Below are 25,726 nucleotides of genomic sequence, written 5' to 3'. Positions count from 1 at the left end.
CCTCACCTGTGTTAGGACACTTTCTTTTGTGTTTCTCTGTGCAGGGCTAGGAATAAAATGGTGTAGTAGGCCCTACCCTTATAGTCTCCAAAACCTAAACAAACCCCCAGAGCTGATGTCGAAGCCTGTTGGATATATTTATATTTTCTTTCACATTGCAAGTGTCATCTGCACTGCGGTGGGACCCTGGTAACGCCTGGCTGTTTAGGATTTCCTTTCTTAAGCACTTAAAACATTTTTCCCTCTGAGTGTTGAGCCACAAGCAGGCAGAGGGTAGAGATGCAGACAGGCACACCCCAAAACATCACAGACGGATGGAATGCGGCTGGTCCGATTTTCCACTCATGCCTCTCTCATACAGGTGGTGCTGGTTCCTTTCTCTCTGGCTCCCCTCTCTGATCTAGTGTGGGACTGGTCCCATTTCACGCCCGTTTCCCCCTCTGATACGGCTCGGGCCAGTTTGTGCCTTAGAACACGCCTCCCCCTCTGTCACAGCATGGTATTTAAAGGTATACTCAGCGAAGTGACTTTGCACGTGCAGCACCACAGATATTGCGACGTGCGAGACAGAAGATTTCGCTCTCACACAGCCACACACAGTATGTGCGCAAGTTCACTTCACGCAGCTACGTGGTAGAGACGAGAACGGAACAGCGGCGAAGTTGAGCCACTTAATTCAGAACTCTTAGTTGTTGTGTAAATTGACCCACTCTGCTGTTTACTTTCTGCACCTGTTATATCGCTGAGCCTACCTTTTTTAGGGCCTCTTCCGCATTTGCCTGCTTCTCTGCTTACAAACACACAAATGGGTGGAGTCTGGCATGGCAGGAGGAGGGAAAAGTGAGGAATGCTATTGTAGTAGTTTCATCCTGAAGCAGTTTAATGCTTTTGCTATTCAGACTTCAGACTCAGCTTTTTTGTGTGTGGAAATGTTATCGTGTTCAAAACAACCTAAAACATCTCAACTGATATAGCCTTTGCCTTTAGGCTGCTGACTATAATCAGACGTCAAGGGCTAAGAATAGGCCTATGCTATGTAGACCGTTTGTAATTGTGCAGACAGTAGTGTTCTCTTTCTTGAAGCGTTCAGATAGCTGTCGGTTTTTACGTTTACGCGTAATTCCTTTTGGGCAAAACATAATCCGAAACACAACCAAAACAAACTGCAAATACATTCAACATGTTTGTAGAGTCACAAGCTTGATCGAGTCATTGTGTGCAATGAATATGGGACTAAACTTTTGACTACTTCAATACCCTAGAAGTGAATGTTCAAAATACTTATGACTGCGTCAAATGAGGGGACTAGATATGTTTAATTTCGAAATTGTAAAAAGGGTATATATTTAAATTACAAGTTGACAGATTTTAATCGGCATGGCCGATTTTTACTTTGGGCCGATTTCAAGTTTTCATAACAATCGGTAATCTGCTTTTTGGACGCCGATTATGGCTGAGAGGGAGACTACGTGGAGACGGCGTGGCAGGCTGACCACCTGTTTCGCGAGTGCAGCAAGGAGCCAAGATAAGTTGCTAGCACAATCACTAGTTAACTACACAGGGTTGATATTACTAGTTCAACTAGCTTGTCCTGCGTTGCAAATAAATTAACAGGCACCACATTGATTATCATCGAATCACAGCCTACTTCGCCAAACGGGGGATGATTTAACAACAGCGAATACGCGAAAAAAGCAATAATAATAATGACAATAAATTGCACATGCTGTTGTGCAAATGGAATAGACAAAAGGTGGAAATTATAGGCAATTAGCAAGACACCCCCCAAAAAAGGAGTGATTCTGCAGGTGGTGACCACAGGGGGTGGCTGTTGTCGATGTGTTCCTGGTTCGAGCCCAGGTAGCGGCGAGGAGTTGATAGGCTTGAAGTCATAAACGGCTCAATGTTTGAAGCACAGCGACGAGCTGCTGGCAAAATGCAGGAAGTGCTGTTTGAATGAATGCTTATGAGCCTGCTGGTGCCTACCATCGCTCAGTCAGACTGCTCTATCAAATCATAGACTTAGTTATAACATAATAACACACAGAAATACGAGCCTTAGTTTCAGGATTTGACCATATTAATGACCTATCATCTCAAACAAGACGTTTATTCTTTCAGTGAAATACGGAACCGTTCCATATTTTATCTAACTGGTGGCATCCATAAGTCTAAATATTCCTGTTACATTGCACAACCTTCAATGTTATGTCATAATTATGTAAAATTCTGGCAAATTAAGCGGCCCAAACTGTTGCATATACCCTGACTCTGCGTGCAATGAACGTAAGAGAAGTGACACAATTTCACCTGGTTAATATTGCCTGCTAACCTGGATTTCTTTTAGCAAAATATGCAGGTTTAAAAATATATACTTCTGTGTATTGATTTTAAGAAAGGCATTGATGTTTATGGTTAGGTACACATTGGAGCAAGACAGTACTTTTTCGTGAATACGCACCGCATCGATTATATGCAACGCAGGACATTGCTAGATAAACTAGTAATATCATCAACCATGTGTAGTTAACTAGTGATTATGATTGTTTTTTATAAGATAAGTTTAATGCTAGCTAGCAACTTAGCGTGGCTTCTTACTGCATTCGCGTAACAGGCAGTCTCCTCGTGGAGTGCAATGTAATCAGGTGGTTAGAGCGTTGGACTAGTAAGGTTGTAAGGTTGCAAGATTGAATCCCGAGCTGACAAGGTACAAATTTGTCATTCTGTCCCTGAACAAGGCAGTTAACCCACCGTTCCTAGGCCGTCATTGAAAATAAGAATGTGTTCTTAACTGACTAGTTAAATAAAGGAGAAATAAAGTTTTTTTTTTTTTTTTTTTTTTTTTTTTGCCAAATCGGTGTCCAAAAATACCGATTTTATTATTATTATTTTTTATTTTTTTTATTCCCCCCCCCCCCCCCCGATTTGTTATGAAAACTTGAAATCGGCCATTCCGATTAATCGGTCAACCTCTAGTAAATATCTCCTCCCGCCCGGTGTTGTGCACTGAAAAAATGTATGACCTCTCTTTCCTAAATGTATCATCGTCTGTAAGTGGCTTCGATGCCAGAATTTTGACAACGCAGCAAGGCAAAGGGAAAACAATCAATAGCATGATGCATTCTCCATCCGGAGGTTGCCTTAGGAGGACTGTGTAGTAACCCTTTACCCTGGTCCGTGAAAAGAAGTCATTTGATTTTGTCTATCCAGCTTTTTAGGTGGTATTGATTTATTTCATTGATCATTTTGTAGCAATAATTATTATCAGGCATTAGCCTACATGCGATGGTGGATTTCTTCTCATTTCAATTAAAATTTAAGGGGCTTTATTGGCATGGCGTACATACGTTTGCATTTCCAAAGCAAGTGAAATAGACAATACAAATTTACAGTAAACATTACACTCGCAAAAGTTCCAAAAGAATAAAGACATTTCAAATGTCATTGTCTGTGGACAGTGTTGTAATAAAGTGCAAATAGTTAAAGTACAAAAGAGAAAATAAACAAGCACTGGTGTTTGTTCTTCACTGGTTGCCCTTTTCTTGTGGCAACAGGTCACACATCTTGCTGCTGTGATTGCACACTGGTATTTCACCCAATAGATATGGGAGTTTATCAAAATTGGGTTTGTATTCAAATTCTTTGTGTGTCTGTGTAATCTGAGGGAAATATGTGTCTCTAATATGGTCATGCATTTCCTAACCTCCTGCCAAATGTATCTCAGTTTCCACCTCATTTTGTGGGCATTGTGCACATAGCCTGTCTTCTCGAGAGCCAGGTCTGCCTTCTGCGGCCTTTCTCACTCACAAGGCAATGCTCACTGAGTGGACATAGTCAAAGATTTCCTTAATTTTGGGTCAGTCAGTGGTCAGGTATTTTGCCACTGTGTACTTTCTGTTTTAAGGCCAAATAGCATTCTAGTTTGCTCAGTTTTTTTGTAAATTCCTTCCAATGTGTCAAGTGTTTTTTTTTTTTTTTTTTTCTGATTTTGGTTGGGTCTAATTGTTTTGCTGTCCTTGGGGTCTGTTTGTGTTTGTGAACAGAGCCCCAGGTTCCGCTTGCTTAGGGGGCTCTTCAGGTTCATTTCTCTGTAGGTGGTGGCTTTGTTATGGAAGGTTTGGGAATCGCTTTTATTTAAGGTGCCGCCAGGGCTGTTCTGTCCTTGCAGCTTGGTAGTTTAGTATACTTATTTACTTAGCTAATATAACAAAATGACCTAGAGATTGTCTCTTACTTTTTGGAAGTAGCTTCAGATTGAATATTACTCAGTTTTGTGTTGGCTGGTATATCCAGGTTCTGCTGTTTCTTCTGCAGATTTTGGTTTGTTCTTTTTTTGTTTTTTTTGCTCGATAGTCCTTGAAAGTAATAGTCCATTCAGGTAATTTTGTCCAAAGTCAAGGTTTTAGGTATGGAATTTGGATTGAAGGTTTTAATGTTGAGGTTAGTATCCTGTATAAGTCCTTGCGGAAAAATGTCAAGTTTATCTACATTTATCCAACTTTTTTTTTTTTTTCTTTTTTTTTTTTTTTGGCAGAAGAGCTCCTCTCTCTCCGACCTGAAGATAATTTATGCCTCTCAGCTAGATTTATCCAACCCCTCATTTCAATGACTCATTGACCTTACTGCTGGCGGCAATGCTGGGTTATTTAGCATCGTTTTAAAAGCCATTCAGTGCTTCTACTGATCCATATTGACAGTGTAAGGAACAAAAGGAGGCACTTAAAAAAAAAAAGAAAGAAAAGTTGACCAGGGCCTGTGTTCATAAAGCTTCCTGATCTAGTGTCTTGTCCCCCCTGTCCATGTTAACGTATTTATTATCATCTAAGAGGCATAACAGATCCTAAATTATTGTGTATGGCTTTGTGTGCCAGTCATGTCCTTATCACTGCAAGGCATTGACCTACAAATGGGGCGGTAGGTAGCCTGGCGGGAAGGAAGACACATTTCAGTTGAATGCATTGTTGTACAACTGACTAGGTATTCCACTTTCCAAATGGCCGCATCCCCTCCACTGTTAGCCTTAATTTTAAAAACAGTCCCACTCCCCTCAACGGTTATTGGCCTGTCCTCGCTCCTACCCGTCACGGCTCACACCACAATAAAATAATCTATTCTTTACCTTCCTCTCCTCCCCTATCCTGCCGTCCCTCTTCTTGTCATCGCTCTCTCACTTGAGTTGCTTTGTCTCACCCTTTCTCATCCTTTTTCTTGCACTGAAATCTGAGAACTGTGTCCTCTTCTCGCAGACAGAATCACATTAGGCTTAGTTTCGCAGAATAGGCTGTATCTCACTATCCCTCTTTAGGCTTTATTGTAGTGTCTCGACAATCTTCTACTTCAAACAGTGAATCAATCTCCATGGGACTGCTACAGTTAGCTAAAGAACTGAGCCTATGTCTTCCTCCAAGAATGCCTGCATCTTTGAATATGCATTCTAATGCATTCTAATTGTCTCTTCTCTTTTGATGGAGGCTTGAGGGGCAATCTGCCTTCATTCGTTGACTGCTGAAACAATATTGTTTGATTTGCGAGTCATAGCTGTATTTCTTATACTTTATCTCTATCTTCTCCACAGACGGATAATCTCGATGGGGCCTTCTGTGTGCCGGACATCAAGCTGCACAGCAACCCATCGGCGTTCAACGTGTACTGCAACGTGCGCCACTGCGTGCTGGACTGGCAGCAGCGGGAGTCGTCCCTGGCCTCACAAAGCTCCGTGCAGAGCGGTGACTCGGACAGCGAGGAGGAGGAGGAGTACCGTGAGCCCGCCATCAAGCTGCCCAAGGTAACTTCAGAAGCACAGGGATGGGTACAGGGTTGGTGGAAGGGTAGAAATACATTAAAATAGAACAGACATTCACATTCACATCAGCGTTCCATGACAGGTGGCCATATTGAGTGTACCCACATGTAGCCAAATTGAGTGCCCTACTCAAATTGCTATGGTCGGAGGGGCTTTGTCCGTTCTAGTAATTGCATTTTTATGGGTGGAAAGAAACACCGGGCAAGCTGAAACGAATGCACTCGGAGGGAGGCAAACAGTGTAGGGAGAGGGATGCTTGCCAGTACAACTAGAGAAGTAGGCCTGCGTGATTACAGGGAATGTGCTAGCCAGGGAGTCAGTTCAGTCTTCTTTTGCAGACTCCAATTCAAGGGTGGTATCCAATATATTGGGATAACAGGTTGAGGACCCAAGCTAGATTGCCTGGTAAATTAGAATTTTTGGTGACAGCAGCCAATGGCAGCAGCCAACCTGGTGACAGCAGCCAATGGCTAATTGGTGGCTGCTGCCGCTGGGTAAATATTCCAATTTACCGGGCTATCTAGCTTGGGTCCTCAACCTGTTATCCCAATATATTGGATATCAAGCTTCCTAAGGTCAGAAAGAATGGAACAAATTGGTATCATTTATATCCACCTCAATTGTCCTAAAATATGAAATGCACCTTGAAATTTCCTAAATAATCAGTTAGCAAAATATAAGTTGGAATGTGATCTCCTTAGTATGTTGCACATCATATCTCACCCTAACTTTGGGCATCTGTCCTACCGTATACCCATCCATTTTAGTCTCGGCTATATGGTGAACTTTGCCTCTAGATGTTGACCTAGAGTCAGTTTAGTATTTTCTCCACCAAATGTTAGGATTTGGAAGCTGATCCTAGATCTCTACCTAGTGATACCTAGTTTCACCCCCTGTAGCCTATATCCTGTATCTCCCATTGCTCTCAGGTTCCCGCCCCGCCCCGACACTGAGCTCTGTTTCTCTGAGTTAGTGTTGTTGAACCCTTTTGACTGCCATGATAATTTATAGCAACACTATGAGAGGCTTAAAGCACTGGTCTGTGAGGATTAGCTACCGCCATGTCTCACTCACTGACTCAGTCTCACTCTCGCTGTGTCTCACTCTCTAGCACTGAGTGCTCGCTCTCTGGCACTGAGTGCTCGCTCTCTGGCACTGAGTGCTCGCTCTCTGGCACTGAGCGCTCGCTCTCTGGCACTGGGCGCTCGCTCTCTGGCACTGGGCGCTCGCTCTCTGGCACTGGGCGCTCGCTCTCTGGCACTGGGCGCTCGCTCTCTGGCACTGGGCGCTCGCTCTCTGGCACTGGGCGCTCGCTCTCTGGCACTGGGCGCTCGCTCTCTGGCACTGGGCGCTCGCTCTCTGGCACTGGGCGCTCGCTCTCTGGCACTGGGCGCTCGCTCTCTGGCACTGGGCGCTCGCCCTCTGGCACTGGGCGCTCGCCCTCTGGCACTGGGCGCTCGCCCTCTGGCACTGGGCGCTCGCCCTCTGGCACTGGGCGCTCGCCCTCTGGCACTGGGCGCTCGCCCTCTGGCACTGGGCGCTCGCCCTCTGGCACTGGGCGCTCGCCCTCTGGCACTGGGCGCTCGCCCTCTGGCACTGGGCGCTCGCCCTCTGGCACTGGGCGCGCGCCCTCTGGCAGAAGAAAGAGGGCGCGCGCCCAGTGCCAGAGGGCGCGCGCCCAGTGCCAGAGCTCTGGCACTGGGCGCGCGCCCTCTGGCACTGGGCGCGCGCCCTCTGGCACTGGGCGCGCGCCCTCTGGCACTGGGCGCGCGCCCTCTTTCTGACTATTTTCTCTTTCCCTCCCTGCTTTTCTCTGCGTCTGTCTCTCCCACTCTGCTCGTCACTGCTTTGCCACTGTGGCCTCACTGAAACAGAGCACGTCCCCAGGAGCAATATCACAGCACACAGAGTAGGGAGTGTGTGTGTAGCCTGTCTTTGTTTGCGTGTGTGTGTCCTGCAATCCCCGCATTTTTTTTGTGCCGGCCGTCAGCTCATTAGCTGTTTACAGACAAAATTTCAGCTGAATACTTTTTAAGATTCATGTAAAATAGGCTACTTTTATTAAAAGTTTCAAATCGCTAGTCCGTCGAGCCCTCTCCCGCTAGAATGAACGGTATGCATCTTCTAGCGATCTATTGATCCCGAGTGGCGCAGCGGTCTAAGTCACTGCATCTCAGTGCTAGAGGCGTCACTACAGACCCTGGTTCGATTCCAGGCTGAATCACAACCGGCCGTGGTTGGGAGTCCCTTAGGGCAGCGGACAATTAGCCCAGCGTCGTCTGGGTTTGGCTGCGGTAGGCCGTCATTGTAAATAGGAATTTGTTCTTAACTGACACAACAATTGGATAGATAGCGACGGCAGGAAAACGCAGTCTGTCCTACCTCCCAGTACAATTTGTGTGCGCAGAGGTTGGTTGCAGTCAAATGTCTTTGCACGGAGAAGGGCGAGGGCATGATGCGTGAATTTGCATGTCCCATGTATTGTAAGTGGTAACAATGAGTCGAAATCCACTTAGTGAGTGACTCATCAGTCAGTGTAACCTACCGAATCGCATCGGTGAGAAAGCTGTTCATTTGATCCATAATTTGCATAGGCTACTGCAGATAAATTCTGAAAACATTCGACGAAGATGGTGAGTCATCATTGCAGGAACATTGGCTAGTGGAGAGCCTCATTCTGGTCCAAATTTGATAATTAGGCCCTCATGTGATCCAGGCATTAAAATAGAATTCAACAATATTCAAAAATGTTTTAACCTCATTAGGGAATCAACTAAATGTATTGAAAATGTATTAGTTTTCCCAAGTTCATCATAAGACCTGAACAGAATGGGGCGGAAATACCTAGTCAATTACACAACTGAATGCATTCAACCGAAATGTGTCTTCCGCATTTAACCCAACCCCTCCGAGTCAGAGAGGTGCGGTGGGCTGCCTTAATCGACATTGACATCCACGTCACGGGTGCCCAGGAAGCAGCAGTTGGGGTTAACCGTCTTGCTCAAGGGCAGAATGACAGATTTTTACCTTCCAGTTACTGGCCCAACGCTCTTACCCGCTAGGCTACCTTGCCACCTCTGCCGTGATTCGTATTTCCTGCAACTTTATGAATAGGCAACGAGAATGCCTTTATCTGTGTGTGTGCGGTGCGCACGTCTACCTCTTTGTGTAGCCTTTAGTAATGATGGAAAGGCTTTCCTATAAACCGTGTCAATTAAATGCTAACTACAAGGTAGAATATGATTATTTTCATCATTCCAGTGGGTATTTATTTAGCAAACTACCATCACATGTATGCTACAAAAACACACCTAAACAGCCTCTTGCTAGGTGCACACTTGAATTTAAGGGTCACTTTTTAATAGGGGACGGTTACAGAGGAGTGTAAATGCTCTTTTTTAGGCTGGAACATTTTGTTGAATTGTATGTTTTAATTCTGAAATGTATTGATTGTTGCTGCCGCCTTGGCCAGGTCTCCCTTGAAAATAAGACTCTGGGTCTCAATGGGCTTTTCCTGGTTAAATAAAATGACTACACCCAACAATCTATATTCCTCAGATGTTTCCCAGACCTTATTTGGTCCACAAATGTGGTTTAAGCATTGTTGTGGACTTAACATCCAATTTGGTTGTTTTTCTATTTTTAAATGTCTTGAGAGCGAAAAAAGGAGAAAAGGGAAACTTGGAAAAACTCGAAGGGGAAAACGGAATTTGGGAATGAACAAAACAGAATAAGGCAAAAATATATAATATTTTAGGGCCCTACCTAATAATAATTTTATGAATTCAGGCTTTTTAAAATCAGAAGATTACATTTCTTGTCCTGTTGTGGAATGTATACAACAGTCATGATAAACAGCCAAGCTGATGTTAGCAAATCTGCAATGCATGCCGAAACTCCCTCAAATACTTAAAGCTAAGTTTGGTTGCATTGACACTCATGAAGAACCTGTCCATGATTTCTTCCCTGTGAGAGTGTCATTATTTTTGTGGCAAAAGTATTATTGATGTAAAGGTCTGCAATAGTAGTAATTCCTTTTCACTTCAGAATAAAAAAGTGTTGTCAGTTAGTGAGGGGGGAAAGCATGGTTATGGCAAATAGGAAGACAGGCAGAGGTCTCCGGTAGACCAAATGTTTTCCTTATTTGATACCACATTTATTTTTTTTGCTTAGTTATTGCCAGTAATATCTGTAGAAGATATTACTGGCCATCATGTCGGTAGGTCAATTTATAAATACATTTAGAGTCCTTTGGGATGACATCAAAATATTTCTATACCAGTTAATGATGTACACAGAGGGTTCTCCAAATTTATTCGATGAGCTCCAACAGCGGTGGGAGTGACTCTTCGGGACGTGAGACGAACAAAATGTAATCCGCATAGAGCGAGATGCAGTGATCAACCTTGCCCATGTTTAGCGAAGCAATGGCAGGATGGATTCTGATACTAATAGCTAGGGATTCCATAGCAATGGCGAATAGCAATGGACTCAAGGGGCACCATTGGCGGTAGGAACGGTGAAATGAAAACAGAGGTGATTTATTGTAATTTAGTGAACTGAAGCATTCGGGCCCAGTGCAAATTCATTTATTATTGTCAAAATGTAGTTCCATTCCAATTGGTAAAATTCCTTTTGAGCGTCAAGTGCAAGAATGGCAACTTTAGAACCTTTGTCATGTTTTGAATACTTGATGTTCATCAGTCGCCTAACATTGGAAAATGAGAATCTGCCTGCGATAAAACCAGTTTGGTCATGAGTTATAGTCGAAATGCATTTATTTAGTCTGAGTATTTTCGTAAACATCTCAAGATCGCATCCGAGGAGGGCAATAGGACGATGTGAAGATAGATCGATTTCTTCTTTCTTTATATTAGGGTGATATTGGCTGGGTATAAAGACTCCTGGGAGTCTGCGAGTTTCAATAGTGTTGAAACATCTGCAACATAAGAGTAACCTTTTCTGAGTATGATTTGTAAAACTCTTTACCAAAGCTGTCAGGGCCAGCCGCTTTACCATTAAGGAAGGAACTTACTGCAGAGACAACCTCTTCTAAAGTTATTTCTGCATTTAGCTCCCTTTTGAACAGTGCTGCATAATTTAGCTAGGGAAAGGGAATGGAGGAAATCAGACATTTCCGCAGTATCTACAGTGGTCTTTGAAGTGTAGAGGTCTTGATAAAACTTTAACATGCATTCATTTATTTTGGGTCCGTAGTAACAGCTCCTGTACTAGATGTAATTTTATGAAAAACTTTGTTGTCCTGTATTCTTCTCAGCTGGCGCGCCAGTAGTTTTTCCGGCTTGTCACCCAACTCGAAGTGTTTTTATTTAATATTTAATAGCGTTGTGTTTACTTGGTTTGAGAGAATAGTGTTGTATTCATATATGAGCTCTATGTCATTCAATTTGGAAGATAAGGGCGCTTCCAAATAATCTCTCCCAAGCATGTGCCCCGATTTCAAATTCTCTACCTACATTTTTTCATGGTAGCCTCATATGATATTGTATGCCCACGCATAATAGCCTTAAATGCCTCCCACAAAGTGGAGTTGGAAACATCTGCATTATCATTCTGGAACATATAGTCCGTAATTAAATTGGCTCTTTGTTGGTGAAATTGTTCATCATTGAGTAATGTTGAATTAAATCGCCAGCTGAATTGAGGCTTTGTTATACTGAAATCCACGTGTAATAAAACGGGACTGTGATCGGAAATGATTATATTATGGTACTTGTTAGAGGTGACGTTAAATGTCAATTTTAGAGTCTGTTAAAATGTAGTCAATTCTTGTGTATGATTTATGCACATGTGAGAAGAATGAATAATCCTTGTAATCTCCAAATATTGACAAGGTTCATTGTTCCAATTAAAATATTCAAGACAGTAGTGGAATTCAGTGAAGTGCTAGAGCGAGTAGGAAGCCTATCCATGTAAGGATTCAAAATACATTTAAAATCTCCGCCTGTCATTAAATGTGTGGTTGATAAATCTGGTAAGAGATTGAACACATTCCGAAGGTGCATAAAGATTGTTACATGTCGTGATAAAATATGGCCTATTACTATAAGAAAGCGGCCATTGGGGTCGCTTATAGTTGAAATATGTTGGAATGGGACAGTTGTTTCTGGAAATAATATGGCTACACCTCTAGCCTCGGATGAAAAAGTGGATTGATGAATCTGTGATACCCAACTCTATTTTAATCTCTGTTGCTCAGTATGTTTAATGTGAGTTTCTTGTAGAAACATATCTCAGATAAAGATTTCAAATGGGAAAAGCTTTGCATCTTTTCAAATTCGTTCTCAAACCTCATACCCTTTCGTGGAATGTAATGTCGCCACACTGTAGCGAAGTGGTAGAGTTGCCAGTACCCGTAATAAATAATGATTTGGTCCTCAAATACATTAAAATTGTAGCAGTAGGGCTAGAGCAACACACAGAGCGAAGGACAAATGAAAAACACAACATTCTCCACCTCCCTCCCCCTGTCCTTTTCCCCAAATGATGTGGAACTGCTGGACACAACAAGGAGACATAGGCTAGCTAACCAATTTACAATGAAACTAAATTAGCGTATCTTCATGTGGCGCGACTGGGCCCCCTCACCCTTACAGTGCCCTACACTAATATTGGCACCCCTGATAAATATGAGCAAAACAGGCTCATATTGCGGTTTATCCTCTTGGTCTTTCATTTAAAATATTCACAAAAATCCAACATTTTAATTTGAAGTGAATTTATTGGAAAAAATTAATAAATATTTTTCTCAAACATGTGCTGCAGTTATTGGCACCCCTAGACATTCTTATGAATAAAATCTAACTGAGTATATTTCCCAATCCTATTTTACATTTTTAAGTTCTCCTGAGTGATTAGGAACACTTAGGAGGTAAGCCATGACTTCCTGTTTCACTGGGGTATACATATGAGGTGGCACACAGGCCAAGTTCCCATAGTTATCCATCACCTATGGGGAAAGACCCGAGAATACAGTAATGATGTGCGACAAAAGGTTGTTGAGCTGCACATCAGGAAATGGCTATAAGAAAATAGCTCAACGGTTGAAAATGCCCATTTCCACTATCAGGGCAATAATTAAAAGTTAAAGCAACTGGAGATGTTAACAATCGGCCTGTAAGGGGACGTGTGTCTATATTGACTCCACGCATAGTGAGGAGGTTGGCTCGAGTGGCCACAATCTCCAAAGATCATAGCTGGAGAATTGCAGACGTTAGAACGTTAGGGTAAAAAGCATAAAGCTTTTGCTGTCATCAAACTACAAACTCAAGCACCTACAGCTTGCCAAATGTTACTGGAACTTGAAATGGGACCAGGTTCTATGTTTAGATGAGACGAAAATTGGAAACAAACACCAGAGGTGGGTTTGGCGTACACAGAAAGATAGCTATGCAGAAAAGTACCTCATCCCCACTGTGAAGTATGGTGGTGGATCTTTGTTGTGGGGCTGCCAAGGCAGCAGATACTCTTCCTGGGGTCCAGGAAAATTAAGGCCGTTTATACCATTTTTAAAAACATTACAATACATTCACAGATTTTAAAACACACTGTGTGCCCTAATGCCCCCACTTCACCACTACCACATATCTTACAGTACTAAATCCGTGCGTATAGTGCATATGTTATCGTGTGTATGCATGTCTGTGCCTATTTTGTGTTTCACAGTCCCCGCTGTTCCATAAGGTTTTTTTAATCATAATTTAAAGAAATCTAATTTTAATGCTTGCATCAGTTACTTGATGTGGAATAGAGTTCCATGTAGTCATGGCTCTATCTAGTACTGTGCGCCTCCCATAGTCTGGTTGTCCTGTCTTTGGCATCATTAAAGTGTAGACTGTTATTTTATCAAATCAATTCTCTGTAATTATTATGTGATTAAACGAATCATGTAAATGCAGTTAACTAAGAAGTCGGGGCACCAAGGAAAATCTTCAGATTACAAAATTAGAATTTTTCTAATAACTCTTCAGATATTTTAATATCTGATCAACTACTCTTCTAATGAATGAATTATTCTTTACCTGACGTTAGTCTCATTCCAAACGTCCAAAGTTGTTGGTTATCTGCACGAACCCATCCTTTACTATGAATCATCCATACACCAATTGTCTTAATCATTTATTTACTAACTAAATAATCACAGAAATGCATTAACAAACAAACAGTAGATATGGTTACAAGGAAATGATAAGGGAGGGTCCCTAGTGGGATAAGCCAATATGACAGCTTGGTGGACAAAGGGAAGTGGGTGTGGACTGAGAAAGGCGGGAAAGACAAAAAGGAGTCACTACACAGTTGATCATTTATATTAATTGAAATGCTAATCCTTTGCACATGAACGCCCACTCATTCGGGAATAATTGCAATCAATACATATTTACGCTTAGTGTGTCGTCGTGATCTTTGTTGGAAAGTTCATCTGAGCATCTCTCTCTGCTTCCCTAAAGTCTTTCGTGGTAAGAATGGATACTTCAGAGTACCATTCAGAAATGTTGTTATAGAATAGTGGTTTTGGCGGTTGTCGGTCTTCGCATCCCAGGTTGACATAATTTCTAGCTGCAGACTAGCAATTAGTATTTAAGATTTGCTCTTATTCTGTCGGGATCGATAGTCTGAGTTGAACCATTTCCTGCCGTGTAGCCATAGCTCCACGTGGTATGGTTAGGAATTAAACAACCACTATAACCTTAGCGTATACTGAGGTTTTTGTGGTCTGAACTCAACCTGTGTCCATCGAGGTACATGTGGTCTCGAGGATTTCTTCAGGAGGGTTTTTTATTCGAAACAGTAGAAAAGGGATGTCCCATGAGCCAGATCATGTCTGTGATCATGGGGGTGGGCCAATGACTTAGGTAAACTTTAAAGGCAATTCAATTCTCTCACATTAATGGTTTAACCTAGCATTACGTCATTTCACAAATAGTTTAATCTTTACTCATTCATTTCATACAATAATTAGACGTAAACCTCATAAGAGGCACCTGTATAAACAGAGTGATGGTAATGTGGCTGTATTGTCTTTCATGAGGTCGCTAACATGAAACGGACCGGGTCATAGCTGGCTTCTCCACCGACCGTTTACGCATTCTCCAAAACATGGATATTGTTCAGTTCTCAAGTTCTGTGAAGAAGTTTCTTTGTTCTACAGTGAAACTCTCTCTCTATACTGCATGGCCAGGAGGAAAGAGTCTCCTCCAGGAATTTACTTCCTGAGATAACAGAACCTGGGTGTAGGAGAGAGACAGAGGGATACCACAATGCTGTTCATCGACTACAGCTCAGCATTTAACACCATAGTACCCTCCAAACTCGTCATTAAGCTCGATCCTGGGTCTCGACCCCGCCCTGTGCAACTTGGTCCTGGACTTGCTGACGGGCTGCCCCCAGGTGGTGAGGGTAGGAAACATCTCCACCCCGCTGATCCTCAACACTGGGGTCCCACAAATGTGCGTTCTCAACCCTCTCCTTCACTCCCTGTTTACCCATGACGGCCTACAGGGAGGAGGCGATGGCCCATGGAGTGTGGTGTCCGGAAAAAAACCTCCCACTCAACGTCAACAAAACAAAGGAGATGATCGTGGACTTCAGGAAACAGCAGAGGGAGCACCCCCCCTATCCACATCGACGGGACAGTAGTGGAGAAGGTGGAAAGGTTTAAGTTCCTCGGCTTACACATCACGGACAAACTGAAATGGTCCACCCACACAGACAGCGTAGTGAAGAAGGCGCAACAGCGTGCCACTTCAACCTCAGGAGGCAAAAGAAATTTAGCTTGTCACCAAAAACACTCACAAACCTTTACAGATGCACAATCGAGAGCATCCTGTCGAGCTGTATCACCGCCTGGTACGGCAACTGCTCCGCCCACAACCGCAAGGCTCTCCAGAGGGTAGTGAGGTCTGCACAACACATCACCGGGGGCAAACTATCTGCCCTCCAGGACACCTACACCACCCGATGTAAGATCATCAAGCACCTGAGCCACTGCCTGTTCACCCCGCTATCATCCAGAAGGCGAGGTCAGTACAGGTGCATCAAAGCTGGGACCGTGAGACTGAAAAACAGCTTCTATCTCTAGGCCATCAGACTGTTAAACAGCCATCACTAACATTGAGTGGCTGCTGCCAACATACTGACTTAAATCTCTAGCCACTTTAATAATTAAAAATAGGATGTAATAAATGTATCACTAGTCACTTTAAGCAATGCCACTTTATATAATGTTTACATACCCTACATTACTCATCATATATATATATATATATATATATATATATATATATATATATATATATATATATATATATATATATATATATATATATATATATATATATTATACTGTACTCTACAATCTACTGCATCTTTTCGGCCATCGCTCATCCATATATTTATATGTACATAGTCATTTATTCCTTTACACTGGTGTGTATAAGGTAGTTGTTGTGAAATTGTTAGATTTCTTGTTAGATATTATTGCATGGTCGAATCTAGAAGCACAAGGTTTTCGCTACGCTTGCGTTAACATCTGCTAACCTTGTGTATGTGACCATTAAAATTTGAGTTGAAAGGGCCACATCATGACACTGTTCTGGACTTGAGGACTGTGAAGAGACCTCTTGTGGGGTATGAGTGGGTCAGCTTGATGAGAACCAAATATTTAAATCACCCAGAAAATATACCTCTGTTTATCACATACGTTATAAAGCATTTAATACATGTTCTCCAGACACTGACAGTTTGCACTTGGTGGTTGTTACTCACACCTCTTGAAGGAGGGAACGCAACACCCCGCTACATCTCAACCCCCGTGGAGTGAAAAAAGTATGTGATTGTAGGTGCGGGGAAGGACGACAGAGGCAGAGAAATTCAGTTAGATAGGAATTTAGTATTCTTAAACACGGTAATGTGGGGAGAAGGGGTTAGATGGAACCAAAGATAAGGAAGCCTCTCTCCTGCCTTCACAATTCTAACTTGACCTTAAGCACCACCTGGCGCGCTAACCAAAATACAGGGGGTGGTCCGTCCAGGTCTTACCTAGTGTGCCTAGACAGATTAAATACCACAGGTTATGTATGCCATTAGGCCTCTTGCCTAAACACTCCCAAGGTCCCCCCCCCCCCTGGGAAGAAATGAAACAGAATAATTTACCAATACTATAAGTGAAAAATTTCTATAACCAAAAATACACAGTCCTATTGTCATACACAACTTTGAAGGAGCTTCTACAAAATAATGTCAACAACTTTCACTGACCACAACAACCAACACAGGACATACAAATAAGCTATTTTCTCTGACAAAGGAACACTGGCTGTTATCAAGCTGGAGAAGGAGTCGGTAATTGAAGAATCAGCAGTATCTCCTGATGAGCGGGAGGGGTCAGAGCTCCAATCAACGATGGGGCCGACCAATCAGCTGCTTTAGGAATTCAGGAAGACATTTCCTGAAATAGACACCCATACAAACCAGCACAGAAACTGTGGAACGTAACAGTGGTCTATCGCAGCTTCCCAAGAGAATGGGCTTTAGGTGAGGCAGATGAACCTGTAGCCATATTACTTCAACAGTATTTGACATTAGATTGCGTAAGCCTTTTTTTGTTTTTTATGTTTTTTATCCCTTTTTCTCTCCAATTTCGTGGTATCCAATTTGGTAGTTAGTCTTGTCCCATCGCTGCAACTCCCGTGCGGACTCGGGAGAGGCTTACGTCGAGAGCTGTGCGTCCTCTGAAACACGACCCAGCCAAACCACACTGCTCCTTGACACAACGCTCGCTTAACCCAGAAGCCAGCTGCACCAATGTGTCGGAGGAAACACTGTACACCTGGCGACCATGTCAGTGTGCATGCGCTCGGCCCGTCACAGGAGTCGCTAGAGCGCCATGGGACAAGAGCATCCCAGCCGGCCAAACCCTCCCCTAACCGGACGACGCTGGGCCAATTGTGCGCCGCCCCATGGGTCTCCCAGTTCGCGGCCGGCTGCGACAGAGCCTGGACTTGAACCAGGATCTCTTGTGGCACAGCTAGCACTGTGATGCAGTGCCTTAGGGCCTCCCGAGTGACAGTGGTTTAACAGTACACTTTAACTTGAAATGAAATCTACTTTCTGACCAAATTAGACACTTGTAATATCTGAAAATGTAGCTAGCTAGACTCTGTTACCCGTACACATGGATGTAGGCTTCTCCCTCTGTCATGGATGACATGGTTGCCCTTAGCCAAGGAGATGGCATGGGGCATTATCCTGCTGGAATAATCAATTTGCAGATGGACACTGCTGCCATAAAGAGATTGAACTGATTGAATACCACAGGATATCTGAACATCATTGCCAAACGTTGTGCGACTTTTATCATGGGGCCCAATGTGTGCCATGAAAACACACCCCACACCACCAGCCTCCAGTCTTGACACACGACATGATGGATTCATGTACTCAGTAGCGTAGCTTAATGATGACATGCCCAGGTGCCCTATCACCACCTGTATTTCTCTTAAAATTAAACACATGTTTAATATTACTAAGCATTGTAACCGCAGAACCTAATCTAAGGGCACATTTGAAGCTGTAACTAGAGAAGCCGCAATATAGCCAATACATTCAGCACCATGGACAACGGTCAGAAATTAACCTGTAAGTCGATCAGCACCACGGAAAGCACAAAGCGGTCAAAATGCACCCTATTTCATCTGCAAATAATAGGCAATAGCCTATATTATAAAACATACATATATAGAGCAATCTCTTGACAGAAACACAAACACAGCTAATGACCCAGTAAATGCTCGCTGTAGTTATGCACGACGGCAAAACTGACATACCGGTATTTCAAATGATCTGCCTCCCACAGAGGCCTGTAGCAAAAACACCAGAAAATAAATCAAGTGGCGCATTCAAACAGATTGCTCAAATGACAGCATGCCTTTTAACAGTATATGATGCGTATGTGCTCACTATTATTCTTATAACCTAGTTAAATGTATAGGCTATGATGACAATGAAATGACTCAGCGGCCGTGCACCAGAACAGGGTTTCCAAAGACAGATCGAGCATAGTCGTTGATTGACAAGCAATGTAACTCCATCTCAAAATAGCTTGATTTAATATAGGCTGCCCTGTAAAAATATTTCTTACTCACTCATGTGATTGGCATTCGACGAGCCAATCCATTTCCTGTTGTTGGCTGGATGTCACATACCCTGAAGCTGTTAAGTGTGAAAAACCCAGCAGCGTTGCAGTTCTTGACACGCCAAAACTGGTGCACCTGGCACCTACTACCATACCCTGTTCAAAGGCACTTAAATCTTTTGTCTTGCCCATTTGTGCTCTGAATGGCACACATACACAATCCATGTCTCAATTGTTTTGAGGCTTTAAAAGTATTTCTTGAACCTGTCTCCTCCCCTTCATCTACACTGATTTGAAAGTGGATTTAACAGGAGACATCAATAAGGGATCACAGCTTTCAACTGGATTCACCCGGTCAGTGTATCATGGAAAGAGCAGGTGTTCCAAATGTTTTCTACACTCAGTGTATATTCTCAAGCAGTCTAAGTTAGGTCAATCTGCACATTTGGAAGTTGTGTTAATAGCTTCAGTCGTTTAAGCGCTAGAGCCAGGTGGAAATACAATAATAATGCTATGTGAATTTATCCACATTTATGTAGTTATAGTAGTTATAGTTGATACAAGTGTTTATGAATTTGAAGTAAGGATAGCCTGAACATGAAGTTGGTTTAGTGTTTCTAGCTTGAACGGTTTGAGTTACTATTAAAAATTCTGAATGCAAGCAATCGAAGTTGGGTCAGTCTGTACATATCAATGTTAGTTGTTAGTTGCATGCCCACATTTCCATATTCTTCCAATGTAAGTCTATGGCACTTTTATTGCCATTGAAATGCATTGGGAACTCATTAAAATAGTGTTGCAGTACAAAAAAGTTTGGGCAGTCTGCACTAGAGTGAGCGGAATATGTCAAATAATAATGAGGATGTAAGCCATCCAAAGTTGTGCATTGCTTTTCATGCACACCTAACTTCAATTGCATGTATTTATATGGTCTATTTGCCCAAGTCTAAGGATTTGGCTGTCTAGCACACTGACATGCACAGCTCTCTGGATGAGGGTGTCTTCAAGTCTCCAGTGGGTGAGGAAGTCCCTTTCATCTATGTAGTGTATTACAGGTAATTGGCAGGAGGGGTGGAGTGCATGACACTTCATCCTGGAGTTTGCCTCACGAGTACAGCAGGCAGAGCTCTCTAACTACAGGCATATGTGAGATGCAGGAGGATGGCTCTTTTCTTTTCTTTTTTCTTTTTCATGTAGAATACACCTTCCTTCATGACCAAAAGTATCATGAACATCTCATACCAAAGTCATGGGCATTGATATGGAGTTGGTCCCCCATTTGCTCCTATATCAGCCTCCAGTCTTCTGGGAAGGCTTTCCACTGGATGTTGGAACATTGCTGCAGGGACTTGCTTCCATTCAGCCACGAGCATTAGTGAGGTTGGGTGCCGATTAGGCCTGGCTCGCAGTTGGCAATCCAATTCATTCCAAAGGTGTACGATGAGGTCACGGCTTTGTGCAGGCCAGTCAAGTTCTTCCACACCGATCTCGACAAACCATTTCTGTATGGACCTCGCGTTGTGCACTTGGGCATTGTCATGCTGAAACAGGAAAGGTCCTTGTACAAACTCTTGCCCCAAAGCACAGAATCATCTAGAATGTCATTGTATGGTGTAGAGTTAAGATTTCCCTTCACTGGAACTAAGCGGCCTAGCCTGAACCATGAAAAAAAAGCCCCAGACCATTTATTACTCCTCCACCAAACTTTACAGTTGGCACTATGCATTGGGGCAGGTAGCGTTCTCCTGGCATACGCCAAACCCAGGTACATCCGTCAGACTGCCAGATGTTAAACCGGGATTCTTTACTCCAGAGAACGCGTTTCCACTGCTCCAGAGTCCAATGGAGGTGAGCTTTACACCACTCCAGCCGACGCTTGGCATTGTGATCTTAGGCTTGTGTGCGGCTGCTTGGCAATGGAAACCCATTTCATGATAATCCTGGCGAACAGTTCTTGTGCTGATGTTGCTTCGAGGCAATTTGGAACTCAGTAGTGAGTGTCGCGACCTAGGACAGATGATTTTTACACGCTTTAGCTTTTAGAGTTCCCGTTCTGTGAGCTTGTGTGGCCTACCACTACCACTCGTCGTTGCTCATAGACGTTTCCATTTCACAGTAACAGCACTTACAGTTGACAGGGGCAACTCTAGCAGGGCAGAAATTTGACAAACTGACAGATAGCTTAATTATATTGATTGCATAATAGGCTACTCTCTATTTGATACAACTGAAATATGATCAGATGTTCTATGGTGGTTGGATAGAAAGTTAGCCTATGTTATATTGGCTGTTTCTAAAAACAACAAAACGGCAGCCTGGTATACTATAAAGCTGAGGGATGGGGCCGTAGAAAAGTAACCACTCTCTAAAGGACTGACAATCCATGAGATCAACATTATAGTGATCTGAATGGTAATACCAAGGTTCTGTATAGATTAACTTTTGCTATAACTGCTGGGCCTGCAAGTTCCAAAACTTTCCTTAAATGCGACTTAATTTCCACCTCAATCATAGCTGAACCTTGGACACAATAAAATATTCCCTCCATTTATCCAATAAAATATATTATAATACTCTTCTACCTCATTCTGTAGCGGAACGGGCCAATTAATGAACCAATAAGGACGAACAAAAACAAGCTTCTCACGCTGATGAGGACACACTCTAACTTTTTCTTTACTTAGGGTACCAAATGGCACCCTATTCCATATGATGTGCACTACTTTTGAGCAGGGACCATAAGGATTCCAATCGGGCTCTGGTCAAACGTAGTGCACAATTTAGGGAGTAAGATGCTATTTGGGACTGCCTTATAACAGATTTAACAGGCAACCCTGAGAGGCAAGGCTTTCTAGGCCAAATCGTTACGTTTAACTAACCCTCTCAGAGGGAAGCTATCGTTATAGACTGATCAGAATGGATGTTAAACTTGGCTGTAATGCCCACACTGTACAGAATGTTCAGGCTCGGAGCCTAGTAGAGGAAACCGAATGTTCTCTGGGGTCAAGTTCATTAGAGTAAACTGTAACAAAATGTTTTGCAACAGATATGAACATTTTTATGTCAGGTAGATGGTCCTCCCTGTCTCAATCCATTTTCGTCCGTTAGGGCCTAATAAAGAAGACGTGGGTTGGATGTTCGGAAGGGGACAGGGATAATAGGAGAGCGCAGCAGTCCATTTGATCCTTTGCGTAACCCTCCGATTAATAAAACTCATGCCTGTATAGAACCCAATAAATGCGAATGTGTGTGTTTTGAAAACTATTTTCTAGCCTAGTTTTGTGGGTTGAGTGTTATTTAGGCTTAACCTCTCTGGGTTTTAGCTGAGGTAGTACCAGCGACTTCCTTTCTCTCTAGATCGTTGGCACTGGGCTATGTTGAGTCTTTAAAACTTCTTATGGCTGCATCCCGCTACCGGGATCGATATTACAGCAGCCAGAGAAAGTGCAGGACGCCAAATTCAAACAACATAAATCTCATAATTAAAATTCCTCAAACATGTGTCTTATATCATTTTAAAGGTAATCTTGTTGTTAATCCCACCAAAGTGTCCGATTTCAAATATGCTTTTCAGTGAAAGCACTACAAACGATTATGTTAGGTCACCACAAAACCACAATAAGCACAGCCATTTTCCCAGTGAAATATAGCAGTCACAAAAAGCAGAAATAGAGATAAAATTCATCACTAACCTTTTATCTTCATCAGATGACACTCATAGGACTTCATGTTACACAATCAATGCATTGTTTGTTTGATAAAGTTCATATTTATAACAAAAAATCTGAGTTTACATTGGCGCGTTACATTCACTAGTTCCAAAAAGTGATTTTGCATAGCCACATCGTTTCAACAGAAATACTCATCATAAATGTAGATCATAATACAAGTTATACACATGGAATTATAGATATACCTCTCCTTAATGCAACCGCTGTGTCAGATTTCAAAAAAACTTTACGGAAAAGCAAATCATGCAATAATCTGAGACGGAGCTCAGAACAATAGCCAAATTAGCCGCCATGTTGGGGTCAACAGAAACCAGAAAATACATGATAAATGTTTCCTTACCTTTGATGAACTTCATCAGAATGCAGTCCTAGGAATCCCAGGTCCACAATAAATGCTTGATTTTGTTCGATAATGTCCGTTATTTATGTCCAATTAGCTACTTTGGTTAGCGCCTTTGGTAAACAATTCCAAAGTCACAAAGCGCGTCCACTATAACGTGACAATGTCCAAAAGTTCCGTAACAGTTAGTAGAAACATGTCAAACGATGTACTGAATCAATATTTAGAATGTTGTTAACATACATCTTGAATAACGTTCCAACCGGAGAATTAGATAGACTTCAGAAGAGCGGTGGAACGGACGTCCTCATGTGAAGGTGAATGCGTGATCAGCTCGTGGCAGTGAATACTCATTCCTGTCTCCTTTGGCTCCCCTTCACATTAGTCATCAGACAACGTTCTGTTGACTGTTGACATCTAGTGGAAGCCATAGGAAGTAAAAACTCATCCATATCTCGCTGTAATTTCATTGAGAGCTTGGTTGACAATCTGCCACCTCAGAAAAAATTCAAACAGGAAGTGGAACTTCTCAGGTTTTTGCCTGCCATATGAGTTATGTTATACTACAGACATAATTCAAACAGTTTTAGAAACTTCAGAGTGTTTTATATCCAATATGAATAATATGCATATATTAGCAACTGGGACTGAGGAGCAGGCTGTTTAATATGGGCACCTCTGTGCACCTTTCATCCAAGCTACTCAATACTGCCCCTGCAGCCATAAGAAGTTAAGCCTCTTTGGTGTGTGGTATGTTGAGTTCTGTCTGTTGTAGTTTATAGCTATCTGATAACTGTATTGTGTGTGTCTCTCTCTAGATCATTGGCATCGGTCTGTGTGGGGTGTTTGAGCTGATCAAGGAGACACGGTTCTCCCACCCTTCCCTGTGTCTGCGCAGCCTTCAGGCCCTGCTGCATATGCTGCAGGGACAACAACCAGAGGGCTTCCAGACGGAACCTCCTGATGTACTGGGTGAGTACTAATAAAACGATTACTGCTACTACTACTACTAATATATTTATTTTATATAGCGCTTTCATTACAAGTATAATCTCAGTCACTTTAAAAACAAAATATACCAAAAACAAATTAACAAAACAAATATAGGTATTTGGGCGATGGTCTTCTACATCTTCAGATGTTCCAAAAGGTATTATCTTGAGAAGAGGGCGCATAGATGGTAAAGCCAGGCAGGGAGGTAGAGACATCTGGCACACTGGCCACAGAGCCCCTCAATGTGCAACTCTTCATCTTTTGATAGTCACAACTCCTCCATAGGTAGGCAGGCTGGATCGTCCACTACTGACATGTAGCACCCACATCGTTGATGCTTCAGTGACTGTAAAAGCGCCAGTAAGACCACCACATCTCAGCAGTGGTCCAGAAAAGCCCCAGATGAAGTGAGCCTCTTCATCCCAGCACACCGCAGTCCACTTCTCTCTGGGAACTGGGCCAGGGAGCTAAAAACCTGATGCTGTTGATTTGGTGTTGCTGCATCATTCAAATCATATTAGTTAGCTAGCCAAGCCAAAATATAAACTGACTTGCCATAATCAGTCCTGCAATTCCATGTGCCACCACCAGATATTTCAGTTACTCTATCAACAAGTTATCTTAACCTGTCTAGGATCAGCGTGGCGCTAGCGGCACACCCCCCCCCCCCCCCCCCCCCACTGAAAAACCAGTGCCGCGAAATTCAAAAAAAATATTTTTTTTAAATATTTAACTTTCACACATTAAAGTCCAATACAGCTAATGAAAGACACAGATCTTGTGAATCCAGTCAACATTTCCGATTTTTAAAATGTTTTACAGGGAAGACACAATATGTAAAGATGTACATCTATTACCTAAAAACACATTAGCATAATCCACCATCTTTTATTTGTCCACCAACACCAGTAGCCATCACCAATTCGGCTAAACTAAGATATTTATAGCCCCTAACCAACAAAAAAACTCATCAGATGACAGTCTGATAACATATTTATGGTATGGGATAGGATAGGTTTTGTTAGAAAAAAGTGCATATTTCAGGTAGATGGCATAGTTTACAATTGCACCCACCATCACAAATGGACTAGAATAATTACAATGAGCAACGTGTTTACCTAACTACTAATCATCAAACATTTCGTAAAAATACACAGCATACACGAATCGAAAGACACAGATCCTGTGAATACAGACAATATTTCAGATTTTCTAAGTGTCTTACAGCGAAAACACAATAAATCGTTATATTAGCTTAGCACATAGCAATTAGCAGCCCAGCATTGATTCTAGCCAAAGTGAGCGATAAAAGTCAACATCGCCAAAAGATATTAATTTTTTCACTAACCTTCTCAGAATTCTTCCGATGACACTCCTGTAACATCACATTACAACATGCATATACAGTTTGATCGAAAATGTTTATATTTAGCCACCAAAATCATGGTTAGACAATGTGAAATGTAGACAAGCTGGTAAAGAAAAAGTCCTTGCGCCACTTAGACAGTGATCTACTCTTATACATAAATACTCATAAACGTGACTAAAAAATATAGGGTGGACAGGGATTGATAGACAATTTAATTCTTAATACAATTGCGTTATTACATTTTTTAATTTATCCTTACTTTTCAATACAGTTTGCGCCAAGCGAAGCTACGTCAAAAAACATGGCGTCCTAAGCCACTAAAATGTTTAGACAGAAA

At 42.5% G+C, this 25,726-nt stretch overlaps 1 protein-coding gene across 26 annotated transcripts in view; it reads left to right on the top strand.

The window, feature by feature from the left end:
* LOC129821430 (E3 ubiquitin-protein ligase MYCBP2) overlaps positions 1-25,726 on the top strand; it is a 294,275-nt gene that overhangs the window by 16,100 nt on the left and 252,449 nt on the right. For all 26 annotated transcript variants that reach the window (XM_055879088.1, XM_055879085.1, XM_055879096.1 and 23 more), the window contains exons 3-4: positions 5,576-5,785; positions 23,846-23,999. In XM_055879088.1, coding sequence (XP_055735063.1) covers positions 5,576-5,785; positions 23,846-23,999 — 364 coding nt within the window. The remainder of the gene's footprint in view (positions 1-5,575; positions 5,786-23,845; positions 24,000-25,726) is intronic.

Source organism: Salvelinus fontinalis, chromosome 23 (assembly GCF_029448725.1).
Source record: "Salvelinus fontinalis isolate EN_2023a chromosome 23, ASM2944872v1, whole genome shotgun sequence".
In the NCBI taxonomy this organism is placed as follows: Eukaryota; Metazoa; Chordata; class Actinopteri; order Salmoniformes; family Salmonidae; genus Salvelinus; species Salvelinus fontinalis.
This window is presented reverse-complemented; position numbering and strand designations above follow the sequence as displayed.